The 18,912-nt window shown below is 37.7% G+C and overlaps 1 protein-coding gene across 4 annotated transcripts in view; it reads right to left on the bottom strand.

Annotated features, from left to right (window-relative positions):
- The window catches only part of ADAMTS19 (ADAM metallopeptidase with thrombospondin type 1 motif 19), a 226,270-nt gene that overhangs the window by 37,802 nt on the left and 169,556 nt on the right, over positions 1–18,912 (bottom strand). For 3 of the 4 annotated variants that reach the window (XM_053567390.1, XM_053567393.1, XM_053567392.1), the window contains 2 exons: positions 5,067–5,224; positions 864–1,017 (listed from right to left, as the gene is read on the bottom strand). In XM_053567390.1, coding sequence (XP_053423365.1) covers positions 864–1,017; positions 5,067–5,224 — 312 coding nt within the window. The remainder of the gene's footprint in view (positions 1–863; positions 1,018–5,066; positions 5,225–18,912) is intronic. The other variant, XM_053567391.1, reaches the window with a different exon arrangement.

Below are 18,912 nucleotides of genomic sequence, written 5' to 3'. Positions count from 1 at the left end.
TCCTGGAGAGAAGGAAGGGGCAGACTTCAGAGGGAGCGGCTGTGGGAGGACTGTGTGATCTACATGTTTACTAGGCAGGTATTAGCCCTCTCCAGATGTGTCTCTGCCTGTTAAGAGCCAGCCACTTTTTTGAGGGACATTTTTCTGTAAGTTTGGGCCAAAAACGTGAGTGTGCATTAACCATAGCAAAATATGGTGCTTCTGATACAGCTTCTATTATACAATTGCAGAAGAAGGCAAAAATAAATAAATAAATAAATAAATAAATAAATAAATAAATAAATAAAGGATAGTAGAATTCACTGGGCAAGAATTTCCTGCCTAGAGTTTTTATTGTAAAGAGAGTTTACTGGCTGTTGTTCAATGCCACTGGTGGGCTGTTGGCCTCTCTATCACTTCCCTCCTCCATCACCCACCACCATCATGAGGTGGGGACACATCTGCTGGATTTTACACACACCTAAGAATCTCATCTGAGTTACAGTAGAGAGAAAATTGTAACTGTGGACATTTTCATTCTGAAAATGTTTGCTTCTATTTGTGTTTCCATTTTTTATTTGGGTAGAGAATGTGAAATTGTGCCCTGGCACCAGTGCAGGATGGGTGGAGCAGAGAGATTTGGGCACCTGTGGGAGACTCAGAACTATAATGCAGAGTGTCCCCAGGGTAGCCATTTGGAGGAAAACTGGGCCACAAAGTCGTTCAGGTGTTTAACCACCAAACATGGCATACTAAACTTTGTGTTTCTGATCTTTTATGGATTTTGAAATTGCAGAGTAGGAATTCGGGATCTGTCTTCATTATCAATGGTTAACCAGAAACCAACGGATGTTTGGAAAGATAAATACTTTAAAATGCTTCACCTCCTCCACACGTAGCATCGCAATCTTCCCAGCCTGTGTGTGTCCACATGAAAAGGGGCTCAGGTGCTTTAGAGCTCTGGTTCTCTGGGAGAGGATCCAATGGGATAGTGTATTCATAGTGAAGACCATAGTTCTGATCCTGAAACAGGAGCACCTATGGTATTAAAAACGATCAAGGCAAATGGATCAAACAAGAGTGCATTCGATGTGAAGCATAGAAATAAGGGTGCTGATACTTTAAAATGCGTATTGCATAGTGCTTGTGAGTTTTCGTTGTTGACATATACTTTTTCTCTTTTTTTTTTGAACAGGTTTTCACTCTGTCACCCAAGCAGCTGTGCAGAGGGCAGCGGTGAGATCGTAGTTCACAATAACCTTAAGCTCCTGCGCTTACGCAATCCTTCCACCTCAGTCTCCCAAGTAGCTAGGACTACAGGTGCGATGTGACATCGCTTCTAAATGTCGATATTGCCATGCTTTTGAAAAATTAGAGCTGCATACTCACCCCTGCACTAAAGACATCATGAAGAAAAGCTCATTTGAGTGAGATCAGAGATAACAAATCATTTTCTTTCAATCTGATGGACTAGACGGTTTCCCAAAGCCTGGTACATGTATAACTTCAGTGGAGATGGGGAGGAGCGGTGGCAAGAACATGTGTCCTGGCTAGTGTCAATATGTCACCCATAATATAATGTGAAGTGTAGCCTTTCCACTCATGTAAAAAGAAAAGAGGGACAGGAAGCCTCCAAGTCAACAGAGGATGAGAATGGCAGACTCGGACTTTGGGGAACATTCCACTCCTTAAAGACCAGAGAACTTCTAAGCCAACTGAAGGATGAGAATTTCACTGCCTGTGTGCTTATGTTTAACCTTCACTTTGGCAAGATTATTGATTTTCCATTTGTAGGAAAGATTACTTCCTTTGAAAATAAATTTTCGTTGAAGTAAAGTTTTAAGAAATATTAATTTAATAACTATACAGTTGCATACATCTTTGTAAACAGCTCAGTAAAACAAAGGATCTATGGGAATGACTGAACTTTGGGCTACATTGGACTAAGGTATAAGCTGGAACTATATCTATTTCTTTTTATTCTTGGCTGGTACCCAGTGCTAAGATCAGAACTGGATCATCATGGCTACTTATACATGCAGGGATATATGTATAAAAATAGAGTGAATAAGAATATCTATTTCTTTATAAATCCATTTTCAGAAAATGTATCAAACTAGTCCTTGAAATATACCACTTACATGGATCTGAGGTTCTATGGAAACTATCTATACAATACCATGTGATACTAAAAAATATATGGGCCTACATTTTTAAATTTTACAAAATTACTAAGGGATTTTGTTCAATAATTAACCTGGTATCTAGATAGTTGTAATGATAGTTATGTAGAGTTAATACTCCATGAAATAAAATTTAAATGGGCCCAAGGTTAAGTGTCTGAACATTTCTATTGTATTTTCTTTATTTCTTTGTCTCAAGGTTTTGTTCAACATGTCAACAGAACTACTAAGGTATATTTTGATGGACTGGGGAACTAGTGTTCTGACTTTATAAAACAACTATATCAAAGCAGCGCCTATGGCTCAAAGGAGTAGGGCACCGGCCCCATATGCCGGAAGTGGCGGGTTCAAACCAAGCCCCGGCAAAAAACTGCAACCCCCCAAAACAAACAAACAAAAAGAAAACTATATCAATAACAGAAATAATAGCTTTTAAATTCACAAAGGCATAGCATACTGGTAACTTTGGCTTAAATATCTTTTGAAAGCCAAAGTAAGATTTGATGTTGCCAATTATAAGCGACTTTTAGCCTAGTAAGTTTAAAAAAAGAGAGTTTAAATGAGTTTTTTTTTAAATGATGTACTTTGTTTATGGTTATAACTGTTCTATTATATAATTTTTAAATTGATAAAATGAACATATATAATAACATCTATTTGCCAACTTATTTAATTATCTAAAAATGTGCCTATTTTCCTAATAAATTACCTTTTCATTGATAGAACTTTCAATTGTCTTTGAACATCTAATGTTGTTTAAAATAGAGTCACTGTCTACAAAACCATTAGCTTTTTCTTAAACCATTTGAGTTTGGCAGTATGTTTCACAAAAGGAAAGTGTGACTGAGCTGGAGTGAAGCGGCACGCGCTGGAGCACGGGAGCAGAAGGTTCTGCCTTTCAGAATTCACTACCAGCTCTCAGTCTGTAATAGTCATTAAAGAAAATATCTTAGAAGTACAGTTTCCCTTGGATTACTGAATAAATCCAGGTCACACAGATGCCTTCTTTTAGACATAGTTCACTGACGTTAATTACGTTTCATGCTTCCAGGAAAAACCTTGGTAATTATCAGTCAGATTAAGGATTCTGCAGCAAGGAAATTATCTCTGACCAAAAAGCTCTCACATTTACTGTTTCAATGTTTTGAATTAGAAGCTCAGTAAAAAAAAATGCTTTGGTCTTATTCCATAAAAAAAAAAGTAGGTTACACTTATATAAGGCAGATAGCATGATGGTGCTTTTTTTGTAACACAATCATTAAAAAATGTTTGCTGATAAAAATGTTGTTACTATAAGTGATCCATTCATGGAATGAGCCAGACGTTGCTCATATACTTTCTGTTTCGTCATTTCTCTCTCTCTAAATGGCAGAAGGCCCAAAGTGCCATTTCCAATTGAAATGAAATAAGAGGATCTGCAGGAATTTTATGAGAGGCACAAAATGATTATTCATACTGTGTGGATGTAGATGATCCAAGGCACTTTGGTATAATGAACTTGGATCCAAGCTTTACATCAGACAGGTAGCCTAGGGGAGTGAATAACGTCTGGTTTATCCACAGCTAATAACTTACTGGACAACACTGAGCACCTTGCTTAACTTTTCTCATACTTAATCTGTAAAATGGTGTAACAATACAGATTATACATGATTATCGAGAGGATTAAGTGTGTAATGAATTAAAGCACTTTTAGACAGCGTTTGATTCTTAGTGCTCAATGAACGTGCATATTATTAAGATTTAGAACAGAAGGTTTGCACACCACTCACCCTGCTCCCTTTATTCCTGCTGGTAAAACCTATCAATTGTAGTTAGGTAAAACTTTGTACTCTAAACTGTCACGTATGGACCCTTAGCAATAGGACCAGGTGAAAGATGTTTAGAAACATAGATCTCAGATCTCACCCAAACCAAATGGATCAGAATGTGCATTGTAACAGTACCCCAGATAATTTGCAGGGACATTAAAGGACCTGCAATATAACATTGAATATCTAATGTTATTTAAAATCAGAAGCAAATGGGCCGATATATGATGTGAACCTCTGGCTCCTTGTCTAGCAACACAACAAATTTGTCTTAAATTGTGTGGTGATATTAAATAATGTGGCACACCATGCTCCAAATAAACAGCCAATTTGTTGTGTTTGAGAGTTGTTCTATATGTGAACTTAAGGAAGTGTTGAAGGGCCTGAATTTTAGACTTTCTGCCACAAGGATGGAAAACCCTCCCCAGGTGTGTGTTCAGTTTCCTGGCTCTGTGCCATTAGCACTAACCCCATTGTCAAGGTGAAAAGGGGCACATGGACCTATGACCAGCCTGGACAGAGTCCCATGGCCCAATCAGGAATCACTTTTCCTCCAAACTCTATATAACTTATACCTAACCTTTTACTACATAGTAAAAAACTTATCATTTCACACATTCACATTTTCTACATTAGCCTAGTAAAAAAATGTTAATAGAGTAATTAGAAGCATGGCTGGATGTGTTTATCAAATTATTTCCCCCTGGCAAAATAACATTTCATCAAAGGATTTTTATGCAGATTCAGACAATGGCCCTTTCATAGTACTCTTTTTATAGACATCACACTGGTTAATAAAAGTATGCTTTGGGGAAAAAGAGTTTTCTTAGGATTCCCTAATAATGCATCTGCACTTTGAGTCTGAGAATTCTGTAAAATGTCTTGTACCTCTTATAATAGTTTCTGTTTTTAGATATTATGATTTACAACACACTTTTTAAAAACCCAAAAAACTAATTTATTTAATAATTTTAAATGTCTTTTACTTAAATTTCCAATTTAAGTTTGGAAAAAAGATTAGAAAAGCTGAAGTTGGAATGTCATTAGCCTTGGGAAGCCCATTCTGCAATGTTGTCAATTCATTCCCTCATACCAGGAGATGTAAAGGTGTTGTAGTAGGACCTTTGGCATAGATCTTCTCCCAGAGGCCTCGTCTTACATAATGAACAGTAGTACCAGCTAAATTGAAGGTTCCAGAGTGTTCAATCTTCCAATCATTATTAATAGACTGTTTATCAGCATCACGGAGAGCTATAAAGAGGTTCAAAAATACAATGAGCATCACCAAGTCAGCATCATTGGTCAATATCCACTTTACATTGCTCTGTTAAAAGGATTCCATTCATTTATAAACTAATGGTTAGCATTCTCTGATGTAAAACTTTTTTTTTTTTTTTTGAGACTGAGTCTCATTCTGTTGTCCTGGGAAGAGTGCCATTGTGCCATCATAGCTCAAAGCAACCTCCATCTTTTTGGGCTCAAGTGATCCTCTTACCGGAGCCTCCTGAGTAGCTTGGACTATAGACACCCACCATGACACCCAGATAATTTTTATTTTTTTAGTAGGAAAAAAACCAATAAATTTGTTTAGCTCTTGCTCAGGCTGTTCTCAAACTTGTGAGCTCAAGCAATCCTCCCGCCTCGGCCCCCCAAAGAGCTAGGAGTACAGCCATGAGATACCTCACCAGGCCTCTGATGTAAAACTTGAGGCATCTCTTTTAAGGAAATGTTCACAGTCACGGCAAATTACCCCACATCTTCTTTTGTCCTGAAGCTGTCTCCAACTACTGACTGAGTCCAGCCACATTTATCTTTGCCTCCCTCAACTTCCTTGGATATTTGATGTCTGTACCCTTTATTTTGGCCCATAGTCATTTGCTCTATATACATTATTTATACATTATTATGCCAAGGCTATGCATGTCTGTTTTGTCTCTCCAGGGATCCAGTGAGCACCCTGAATACTGGCCTTACATCTAATGCATACTCTGTATCTCTTATGTGCATGGGGAAAGTATGTCATTAAAGAAGGATCATTAAACAATATGTTAACTAACATTAGAATGGCAGAGTTATATGCATTACAAAACAATTCAAAGACAACATGTTGGTTTTAAACAGACTCAGGATCTGTTAACATCTCCCCGTTATGTTAGCTGTTAACAAGAACGGAAGATAGATACTACTTCTTACCCTTAAATAACCATCAGGATTTTGCAGAATAATGTTATTTGTATATATATTTTTTCTTTCTTTTATGAGCTGTTTGGTATTATTTGAATAAGATTCATGAAATTGAAGTGAAATGTTATGGCTATCACTTTAAAATAAGGAGTTCCTTTTATTTTCCTCCAAAATCTTTTGTCGTCTTCTTAAATTTAAACCATTCTTTCTCATTTCAAATACAGGTATGTGAAGATTCGCTAGAAGCTTTTATGTCAAAATTATATGAACATATTTTGACAACTTAAGCTGATAAATCTTGCTAATTATTAAGCCCACCACCATTTATTTATTGGATATTTGAGGATTTCTAAGTTTTTATATTATAAATAATGCTTAAATAAACTCTACACTAACTATGGGTATATCTGAGCATTTCCCTTGAAGAACACATCTAAAATTTGGAATTACAGAGACAAATAAATATTTAAGATTGTGAAAAATTGTTTTGAATAGATTTTCATAAAGGTTGCTTCTATTCCTGCCCTTGTAACTGTAACAAAGGGTATGCATTTTTGAACCCGTCCTTGAAAGAAACTTTTCTCATCTATCATTTAATCAAGATAGAATAATAAATTATCAAGTATCAGCTATAATTCAGGTAGTACTCCAAGTTATGGAAATCACAAAATGAGCAACATATATGTTCTCTGCCCTCACGGAACTCATAATTTAAGTGGAGAACCAACCAGGCATTGAACAAATCATGTCACTCGTGATAACCTCCTGACACTTGTGTGCAGGAGTTAAAAAGGCCTGCAGGATGGATACTGCTTACCGAGGAAGTTAGCTAGAGGAAATAAGGGAAGCAGAAAAAGAGCCATGAAGACTGAGGTTGCTACAAATGGAAAAGCTCTGAGAATTCACTGTAGCTTGATCAGGATCAGGACACAACTGTTCATGAAGCCAAACTTGCTGCCACAAATCATGAAAAGAAGAGGATAGAGAGGTAAGAACCAGCCAGACCTTATAAGCTTTGTTAGTATTCTCAGAGTTTTCCTAAAGAAATAAAAAGAGAGAAAAATGACATTCTTGAAAAATATGGGGGGAGGGGCAAGATGGCCGACTGGAGCCAGCTTTCAACTGAAGTTCCCATCCAGAGGGAAGGATAATGACCAGAAAGTACCCAATTAAGCTGAAGACTGGGAGCTGAGCTGGGAGAGAAGAGTGATAAATGCAGGTCACCTCTGCTGAGACAAGCTATGACTCCAAGAAAACAAACTTCAGGTTCAAAATTCATCCCAAAGGAAAAGTGTCCGTCCCCTCCCCCAAGAAAGTTGTGTTTTTTTTTTTTTTTTTGTCTTTGTTTGCTCCTGTAGGTTTTCTACAGGTGAGCAGTGAATTCAGGACCTCTTGTCTCACCCCAAGGGAGAGAGCTTAGGAAGTGGGGACTACTTCTCCAGAGGAATCCTATTGTGACCCTGAGCACTCTCTTGCCAGGCAGGAAAATTGAACTAACATTTTCTCTGCCATTCTGAACTTCCAGTCCACCCTTCCCCCCTTGTCTGACGGTCCAGAAGCCTAACCTCTGCAGAGACTGTGGGAGGACACTTGTGAGCAGTGCCTCTGCCTTGCCGGATCAAGCACCACAGGCCACCCTGCCAGAGCCATGAGCCCTGTGCTCCGCCCAGCCAGAGCCCTCTCAGCACGCCCTGCCCTGCTGGAGACACTGTGCATCATGGGCTCTGTCTTGCCGGACCTGGGTGCCCTGTGCCTGGCTCTGCCAGAACTATGTGCTCCACCCTGCTAGAGCCAACCACCCCACCCAGCCACAGCCGCTTGTCAAGCACCCTGCCCTGCCAGAGCCACTGACTGCGCCCACGCTGCTGGAGCCTCTGAGCCAAGCCCTGCCCTGCCAGAGTTGTGGGCCAAATGCCCGCCTTGCTGAAGTCACTGGGTGCCCTGCACTGCCAGAACCATGTGCGACATGCCCCACCCAGCTTCTGGATCCCTATGCCCCACACTCCTGGAGCTGCTCCTACAGCTGATTCCAGGCCGTGACAGTCACCTGGGAGCTACACAGGGACATGTCCCACAAAGATTCATCAGTAATAGAGTGATCCTGCTGGGGTATAATCTTGGACAGACACCTCCCCAACTCTGAGGACTGACAGAAGAAACCAGACCTCACTCTAAAGGGACACTGATGCTGCAGAGCGACTGTGGCAAAGGCGCGGTGGGTGAGGGAGGAAAGCATTTGCTGACTTGTTATCCTCAGGTTTAGAATGAGTTCAGATGGAACACTACCCAGTGGCTATTGAGTACCCGAGGCAGGCGGGCCCGCAGCTCTCCCAGCCAGCTGGTGGCAGAGGGTAGTGGCCAGGCCAAGGGGGCACTGACCTTCCTTTGACTCTGACAGGCATAAAAGCCTGGCACATCTGCTTATTGGAGAGCAAGACCTCAGCCCTGGGGGGTTACCAGTGACTGGGTGTGAAAGAGGAGCAAAGTGGAGAAAGAGACACAGCCCTCAGGTCCAACTCTACTACTGGGTGGCCCTTTCTGACTCCGCAGAGCATGGTGTGAGCCAAATTTGAGCAGCTAGTGGACCCCTGCCATCTAGTTGCTAGAGACCTTTTGAACTCTCCCACTTGAGAGTTCATACTGACTGGGTCAATTGGTTTGGAACTCCTAACCTGGGCCAATCACCCAAGGACCCTCTCTGGTGGTAACCTGGTTGTGTGGTAACAGGAAGCGTTGATCTTCCTCTTCCAGTTGTTGTCCATGGGGTGGGTGGGTGGGGTGTCTTAGTTGCCTGTATTTCTCCACAGCTGAGACTTCAAATCAGAGTCACTGATCCACTAGGAATGGCCAAGGACCAGGTGAATACAAGACAGAGCTACCCAACCCCACCACACCAAGCAGGTCTCCTCAGCCTCAGACTGTACCCTGTTTCCCTGAAAATAAGACATCCTCCTAAAATAAGACCTACTTACAGGAAAGATAAGACGTCCGCTGAAAATAAGACCTAGCGCGTCTTTGGGAGCACACCTTAAAATAAGACACTGCCTTATTTTCGGGGAAACAGGGTAATACTGTATGAGTCCTTTGCAAAGCTGTAGGGGAAAAAGCTGCAGTCACCAGTCCCAGATCCTTGACTGCAGGAGCTCCCAATCCAATTTCACCTTATGTGCCCATCTAGCCAACTGGCAAAAAACAATCATGAGGTGGAATCAGCAGAAAAATACTGGCAACATGAATAATCAGAGTAGATCGACTCCCCCAAGGAATGAAATGGCAGACACACCACAAGATCCCATTCATAAACAAATGGCTGAGATGTCAGAAATCAAGTTCAGAATTTGGACAGCAAATAAGATCAACAGAATGGAGGTAAAAATGGAATTAGAATTTCAAGGAGTATTTCACAAGATGTCTCAAGAATTCAGTGAATTCGAAGACAAAAATCACAAAAGATTTTAACACATTGAGGCAAGAACCTGCAGCCCTGAAATATCTGAGAAATACAGTAGAAACCCTCTGTAACAGAATGGAGCAGGCAGAAGAAAGGATCTATGACGTGGAAGCCAAAGCTTTTGAACACTCCTAAATACTCAAAGAGGAAGATAAGTGGAGAACAAAAACGGATTATTCCCTCAGAGAGCTCTGAGATAATTCAAAGAGATCTAATATTCACCTTATAGGAATTCCTGAAGGCAACGAGGTTGCTTTGAAGGATACAGATGCTCTACTTCACCAAATAATCAAGGAGAACGTCACAGATATGCCAAGAGATTCTGAAATTCAGATAGCAGTTGACTCAATCCAGCATGACTCAACCCAAATAAAACATCTCCTAGACACATTATAATTAGCTTCGCCAAAGTTAATATGAAGGAGAAAATTCTGCAAGCAGCCAGACATAAGAAAACCATAACCTACAGGGGAAGAATATTAGAATGAGTGCAGATCTCTCTGCTTAAACCTTTCAAGCTAGAAGAGAGTGGTCATCGATCTTTAATCTCCTTAAACAAAATCACTTTCAACCCAGGATCCTGTATCCAGCTAAACTGAGTTTCATTTATGATGGAGAAATTAAATACTTTAATGACATGCACATGTTGAAGAAATCTGCCATAACTAAACCAGGTCTCCAGGATATTCTCAGACCTATCCTCCAAAATGAACAGCACAATCCTCCACCACCAAAGTAAAGTAAGTTTCATGCAGAAACTTTTGATCAAATTACAACTTCCACAGTGGTGAAAGGATTAAAAATGTCCACTGGACTTTTGAAAAACTCGATACCCAAAATACTACCAGACTTATGAATACTCTCAATTAATGTGAATGGCTCAAATTGCCCTCCAAAGAGGCACAGGTTTGCCAACTGGATACAAAACTCAGGCCAGACATCTGATACATTCAAGAATCTCACTTTACCTTAAAAGATAAACATAGACTCAGGGTGAAGGGATGGTCATCTATAATTCAGGCAAATGGAAACCAGAATAAAAGCAGGTCTTGTAATTTTATTTGTAGATGCAATATGTATCTGCAATTTTATTCACAGATACATAAATGTTAGTGTACTTTTCCTTACTTTTGTTTAAACCAACAAAAGTAAGGAAAGATAAGGATGGTCACTTCATATTTGTTAAGGGCAATAGTCAATATGATGAGATTTCAATTAACATTCATGACCCAACCAGAATGTGCCTCAATTTGTAAGAGAGACTCTAACAGACATGAGCAATGTGATTTCCTCCAGCACCATAATAGTCTGAGATTTTAACACCCCTTTGGCAGTGCTGGATAGATCCTCCAAAAAGAAGCTAAGCAAAGAAATTTTAGACTTAAACTTAACCATTCAACAATCAGATTTAACAGGCATCTACAGAACATTTCATCCTAACAAAACTGAATACACATTCTTCTCATCAGCCCATGGATCATCCTCCAAAATTGAATACATCTTAGGTCACAAGTCTAACATCAGCAAATTTAAAGGAATGGAAATCATTCCTTGTATTTTCTTGGACCATCATGGAATAAAAGTTGAACTTAATAACAACAGGAATCCGCATACTCACACAAAAACATGGAAACTAAATAACCTCATGCTGAATGATAGCTGGGTGATAGATGAGATTAAGAAGGAAATTACCAAATTTTTGGAACAAAACAATAATGAAGACCTGAATTACCAGGTCCTCTGGTATACCGCAAAGGCAGTCCTAAGAGGGAAATTTATAGTGTTGTAAGCCTTCCTCAAAAGAACAAAACAGAGGAAGTCAACAACCTAATGGGACATCTCAAGTAACTGGAAAAGGAAGAACATTCCAACCCCAAGAAAAAAGAAGAAAAGAAATAACTGAAGTTAGAGCAGAACTAAATGAAATTGAAAACAAAAGAATCACACAACATATCAATCAATCAAAAAGTTGGTTTTTTGAAAAGATCAATAAAATAGATAAACCTTTGGCTAACCTAACCAGAAGCAGAAGAGTAATACCCCTAAGTTCATCAATCAGAAATGATAAAGGCCGGGTGGCGCCTGTGGCTCAAGGAGTAGGGCGCCGGTCCCATATGCCAAAGTGGCGGGTTCAAACCTAGCCCTGGCCAAAAAAAAAAAAAAAAAAAGAAATGATAAAGGCCAAATAGCAACTGACTCCTCAGAAATTCAACAAATTCTTAATGAATATTACATAAAACTCTGTTCTCAGAAGTATGAAAATCTGAAGGAAATAGATCAATACTTGGTAACATGCCACCTTCCTAGACTTAGCCAGAAGGAACTGGAAATGTTGAACTACCCTATAACAAGTTCTGAAATAGCATCGACTATAAGAAATCTCCCCAAAAAGAAAAGTGTGGGTCCAGATAGCTTTACATCAGAATTCTACCAAACCTTTAAAGAGGAACTAGTGCCTATATTACCTAACCTTTTCCAAAACATAAAAAGAAGGAATACTTCCCAACACATCCCATGAAGGAAATATCACCCTGATTCTCAAACCAAGAAAAGAAAATTATAGACCAATATCTCTAATGAATATTGATGCAAAAATATTCAATAAGATCCTAGCGAACTGAATCCAATAACACATCAAACAAATTATACAGCTTGACCAGGTGGGTTTCACCCCAGGGTCCCAAGGATGGTTCAATATACATAAATCCACAAATATAATATATCACATAAACAAATTAAAAAACAAAGACAATTTGATTCTCTCAATTGATACAGAAAAAGCTTTTGATAATATCCAGCAACCTTTCTTGATCAGAACACTTAAGAAAATAGGTATAGAAGGAACATTTCTTAAACTGATAGAGGCCATCTACAAAAACCCACAGCCAATATCATATTGAATGGAGTAAAATTGATATCATTTCCACTCAAATCAGGAACCAGGCAAAGATGCCCATTGTCGCCACTACTTTTTAACATTGTAATGGAAGTCTTAGCTATCACAGTCAGGCAAGAGAAGGCAATCAAGGGTATCCAAAATAGGACCAGAGGAGATCAAACTGTCACTCTTCACAGATGATATGATTATATATGTGGAAAACCCCAGGGACTCAACTACAAAACTTCTAGAAGTGATCAAGGAATACACTAGTGTCTCAGGATACAAAATTAACACTCACAAATTTGTAGCCTTTATATATACCAACAATAATTAAGGGGAAAAAACAATCAAGGATTCTACTCCCTTTACAATAGTGCCAAAGAAGATGAAATATCTGGGAGTGTACCTAATAAAGGACATGAAAGATCTCTATAAAGAGAACTATGAAACTCTGAGAAAAGAAATTGCTGAAGATGTCAACAAATGGAAAAACATACCATGCTCACGGCTGGGAAGAATCAACATTGTTAAAATGTCCATACTATCCAAAGCAATCTATAGATTTAATGCAATCCCCATTAAAGTACCTCTGTCATACTTTAAAGATCTGGAAAAATTAGTACTTCATTTAATATGGAAACAGATAAAACCTCAAATAGCCAAGAGATTACACAGAAATAAAAACAAATCAGGAGGAATCATGCTTTCAGATTTCAGACTACACTATAAATTGATAGTGATCAAAATAGCATGGTACTGGCACAAAAATAGAGAGGTAGATGTACAGAACTGAAGACCAAGAGGTGAACCCAGACACTTACCATCATTTGATCTTTGATAAGCCCATCAAAAATATAAATTGCAGGAAAGATTCCCTGTTTAGCAAATGGTACTGGGTGAATTGGCTGGCAACCTGTAGAAGACTGAAACTGGATCCACATTTTCTCCTCTAACAAAAATTGACTTTTAGTAGCTAAAGGACTTAAACTTAAGACATGAAACTATAAAAATTCTTGGAGAGAGTGCAGGGGAAACACTTGAAAAAATTGGCCTGGGAGAATCCTTATGAGGAAGACATCCCGGGCAATTGAAACAACATCAAAAATACATTACTGGGATCTGATTAAACTAAAAAGCTTCTGCACTGCCAACAACTCACCAAGTAAAGCAAATAGACAGCCCTCAGAATGGGAGAGGATTTTTGCAAGTTATATTTCTGACAAAGGTCTAATAACCAGAATCCACAGAGAACTCAAACTTATTAATAAGAAAAAAACAAGTGATCCCATTTCATTGTGGGCAAGAGACATGAACAGAAGCTTCTCTGAAGAAGACAGGCGCGTAGTTTACGGACATGAAAAAATGCTCATCATCTTTAATCATCAGAGAAATGCAAACCAAAACTACTCTGAGATACCATCTAATTCTAGTAAGAATAGCCCACATCACAAAATCCCAAAACTACAGATGTTGGCATGGATGTGGAGAAAAGGGAACATTTTTGCACTGCTGGTGGGAATGCAAGCTAGTATGTTTCTTTTGGAAGGAAGTTTGGAGAACACTCAGGGATCTAAATGTAGATCCATTTATTCTGCAATTCCTCTTCTAGGTACATATCCAAAAGACCAAAAATCATTTTGTCAACAAAGATATTTGCACCAGATTATTCATGGACCAGTTGCCAAGTCATGGAAGAAGCCCAAGTGCCCATCGACCCATGAATGGATTAATAAATTATGGTATATGTATACCATGGAATACTACACAGCATTAAAAAAAGATGCAGACTTTTCCTCTTTTATGTTTACATAGACGGAGCTGGAAAATATTCTTCTTAGTGAAGTATATTAGGAATGTAAAAAAAAAAAATCCAATGTACTACTATGAAAACAATTTATAATCACTCATACTTTCATATGAAAGATGAATCACAACTATAGCCCAGGATGAAGGTGGGAAGGGAAAGGGGAGGAGGAGGGAGAGGGGTGGGTCGATAGAGAAAGGATTAATGGTGGGACCATACCAATGGAGCATATTGCAAGTACAAGTTGGATCTATCAGGTGTAAAATACAAATGTCTTAAAACTGTAATTGGGTAAATAAGGTGAAGGCTATGTTGATTAGTAAGATGTAAGCACTCCAATTTGTACAAATAATCAACACATTGAATCCCACAATGGCATAAATGTATTCATTATCTATGTACAAATGACTTAATTAAAAAAAAGAAAAATATTAGGTGAGAAATGGATTATTGTAAATTAGGGTAAATTTAGATAGGATACAACGCTAACGTTGTAGCCCAACTGAAAGTAATGCTGGCTTGGATTAAGGTATTGGACAACAATAAGACATATTCAGGAGTAAAATTGATACAAATGGTGATAATTTGGTTTTCCAGATTGATGTCAGGATTCTAGGATGAGAAAGCAGGTGGGTTTAGATGATAAATAATGAAATGGTAAAACCATCAAAAAACATTGGCTGAGAAGAAACATCAGAAGTTAAGTTTTAAACAATCTATTATTTTATAAGGGATCTCTTTAATTGCTATTAAACTTGACTTTTTTTCATTTACTTATTAGTTATACATGGATGTATTTTAGACTATGCTAAATTGATAAAATAATAATTAATAATTATGCCTAAAAGGTAAAGTATTTCCCAAATATCTATTAAATATTTTGAGGAATCTTTTTGGCATAAATCTGTACTGTGGTCAGTATAATCCCATTTTTTTCCCCCTGTGTTTCAATACATTTTCAGGACACGATTATAAATAAATATGTCCTGAAAATATCCACTAACAATGCCTTTCAAAAAACCCCTGGGGGTTTCTTGAGTATGAAATTTAGCCTCAATTTGTATTTTTGACATTCTGTATTCCCCAGAAAACTGTACCCATATATATTTTCAAATTTACACAATGTTTTAACTTAACAGCAACCTCAGATGAAGAAGCAAGACTTCATTTAGACAATTTTTTTTTGGTTTTTGTTTTTATTAATTAATTTAAAAAATGTGTTCTTAGAAATCCTATTTGTGGCTATAATTGAGTAACTAAAACCATATTAGCTGTCACATCCTAAACAAAGAGAAAGTCAACAATGTTCTCAGACATTGTATAACTGACAGCAGAGAACTCTGATCCCTAAGAGAACAAACGCTATAATCTCTAAAATTGGCTTTCTGCTGGAAGATATTTACCAGACCCCTCCCAGGAGCGAGAACCCACACAGAGGACAGATGATGAGGGCTTCAGTGAGATGCAGACACAGAGAATGGCACTCAAATCCACTAAACCAGGTGGAATCTGTCTTGTGGCGGACTGGAGAAGAACGAGCTACACAAAGGTTGACCTCCCAAATGGTTCCTTTGAGCCTAGGGATAATGTTAAACCACAAACAAGTAGGCATAACTCCTCAGAGCTGAAAAAAGAGCAAGAACCCGGGACCTCTAAATTTTATAACCTCTGGAGCCTGCACAGGTAGGAATGGAAGACATAGGAGTTCGATAGAATCAGAGTAGAGAGATCTTACTGAACACAGGCTTCAGTGGAGGACCTAGAAAGACTATACAGGAGAAATAAAGTCAAACTAGTTCCACAGCAAAGGCTACTTTGCATCTACCCTATCAAAGATTTTAAAAAGTCTCACAAATTCTAGTGGATCTACAAGTTAACTGTCCAGCACAATAAAACTCAACAATAAAATACCCCCATTCACCAATGTCATGTTAATAGTGTCCAGTGAGTAACCAACAAGTACTAGGTATGCAAACAAGTCAGAAACTATGACCTATCATGATCAGGGGGAAAAATCAGTCAATAAAATGAGATCCAAGCATATTAGAGATGATAGCAATTATCAAACTGCTGAAACCTAATGATAGGGATAACAGTGTTTACAATGTCCAGAGACAAAAAGGCATATTATGTAGAGATGTAAAAAGATTTAAGAATTCACTAGATACACCTTCATAACTAATACAAGCCAGAGGACAATGAAATATCACATTTAGAGAGAAAAAAATAAAACAAAAGAAAAGAAACATTTAGAATTTCTAAATGAAAATATCCTTCAGACACAAATGCAAAATAATTTTATTTTCAAAGAAATTTGTAAAATCAGCCCCTACAAAAAATGTCAAAGGATATTCTTCAGGCCGAAATGAAATGGTTCCTGATAGAAACGGGCATTTTATATGAAGGAAAGACAAATATTGGGTACTGGCAAATGTATAAAAAATAAAATATTTATTCCTATTAAAATTATTTACAGTGTCATTGACTAAAGCAAGATGATTTTTGTGTGTAAAACATATGTAGAAGCAATCAATAGTACCAAAATTCTGTTATCTGAAAATATTATATAAATGATAAAAGTCCAGTTTGCCTGATTAAGAAAAATAGAAAGACAAAAATTTAAAATACAGAAATGTGATGTAATATAGTTCTTATAGATCTTACGTGATGAGGAAATATTATATATAATTTTAGGCAAATAAATTTGACAAGTGAAATTTGACAAGTTGGAATTTAAAATCTTCCCACAAATAAAAATTTAATATGTAAACATCTAAGTAAAATTACTTACTACAGGTCTGACACAAAATATACTAAAAATAGAAAAGGAGGGGGACAGGTTACTCCTGATGTACAAAAAAAGTTATTTTTCTTAGGATGGGTAATAAATATGTTCATTTTACTGTGTCCAGTTAAGAATATTTATTTATATGTATTAAATATTTAAGAAAATTATATTTTAATATATTTTGTATAAATATATTTATTGCAAATATTTTCTATGAAACTACAGTTTTTGTTTTTTTTGAGACAGAGTCACACTATGTCGCCCTAGGTAGAGGGCTGTAGTGCTGTGGCGTCATAGGTCACAGCAACTTCCAACTCCTGGGCTTAAGTGATTCTCTTGCCTCAGCCTCCCGAGTAGCTGGGACTACAGGCGCCCGCCACAATACCTGGCTCTTTTTTTGTTGTAGTTGTTTTAGTTCGCTTGGGCCAGGTTTGAACCCGCCAGCCTCGGTGTATGTGGCTGGCGCTGTACCCACTGTGCTACAGGCACCAAGCCTGAAACTATAGTTTATGTTTGAAAATTCGTTTATGAAAAAAAAAAAAAAGAAAATTCGTTTATGACAAATATTTTCTCTGAAACTGTGGATTTCATCATTTTTATTTTCTCAATGGTGCCTTTCAAAGAGAAATAGTATTATTAGCTTGATCCAATATACTTTTTTGTTTTTAGGGTTAGTAATTTTGAAAAGTAGTAAAGAATCATTAGTTACCACAAAGTAATGAAGATTTTGCTTTTTGGTTTAGAGTTTTAGTGTTTTGGTTTTTGTTTTAGAGTTTCAGTGTTTTTGTTTAGATCCCTAATCCATTTTGTGGTAATTTCTGTTTATAATGTGAGGGTGGGGCCAAGTTTCCTTTTCTCTTTTTGTTTTCCATATAAATATGTAGTTGTTTTAGCACCATTTCTTTAGAATATAGTTTTCCCCATTCATTACCTCAATACTTTGATTGAAGTTAGTTGACTTTATAAGTTTGTGTTTAATTTCTCACTATGATGATGAATTTGTCAATTATTCTTCACTTTTTTTTCCTTTATAGTTTTGGAGCTATATTCCTGAATTCATATAATTTTAAAATTGTAATACCTTTTTGATGAATTAAATTTTTTTGTAATTATTTTATGGCTTTCACAAATTCCAAATCTTTTTTTTTTTTTTTTTTTTGCTTTCAAGTGAAAATCAGCTATCATCATCATCATCATCGTATGTGTTATTCTGGAAGAGTTCTCCATTCTTCAATGTCCAGTATTCTGAATCTTATGTTTTATATATTGTCTCTTTTGGACATGATATATGTGAGTTATTTTCAAAATTTAATCTGACAATTTTTGTCCTTTTTTTTTTTTTTTTTGTAAGACAGAGTCTCACTTTACCGCCTTCGGTAGAGTGCCATGATGTCACAGGACTCACAGCAACCTCTAGCTCTTGGGCTTCCGTGATTCTCCTGCCTCAGCCTCCCAAGCAGCTGGGACTACAGGCACCCGACACAATACCCAACTATTTTTTGGTTGCAGTTCAGCCGGGGCTGGGTTTGAACCTGCCACCCTTGGTATATGGGGCAGGCGCCCTACTCACTGAGCCACAGGCGCCAATTTTTGTCTTTTAACTACAGATTTTAGACTTTTAAGTATTTATTAAAATAATTATCTTTTGGTTCATTTATGTCATCTTTTTTGTGTTCTTTTTTTCTTACTTGCCATGTCTTTCTTTTCTTTTTTTTTTTTTTTTTTTGTAGAGACAGAGTATGGCCCTCGGTAGAATGCCATGGCCTCACACAGCTCACAGCAACCTCCAACTCCAACTCCTGGGCTTAAGCGATTCTCTTGCCTCAGCCTT

Source organism: Nycticebus coucang, chromosome 17, assembly GCF_027406575.1.
Source record: "Nycticebus coucang isolate mNycCou1 chromosome 17, mNycCou1.pri, whole genome shotgun sequence".
Taxonomy (NCBI): domain Eukaryota; kingdom Metazoa; phylum Chordata; class Mammalia; order Primates; family Lorisidae; genus Nycticebus; species Nycticebus coucang.
This window is presented reverse-complemented; position numbering and strand designations above follow the sequence as displayed.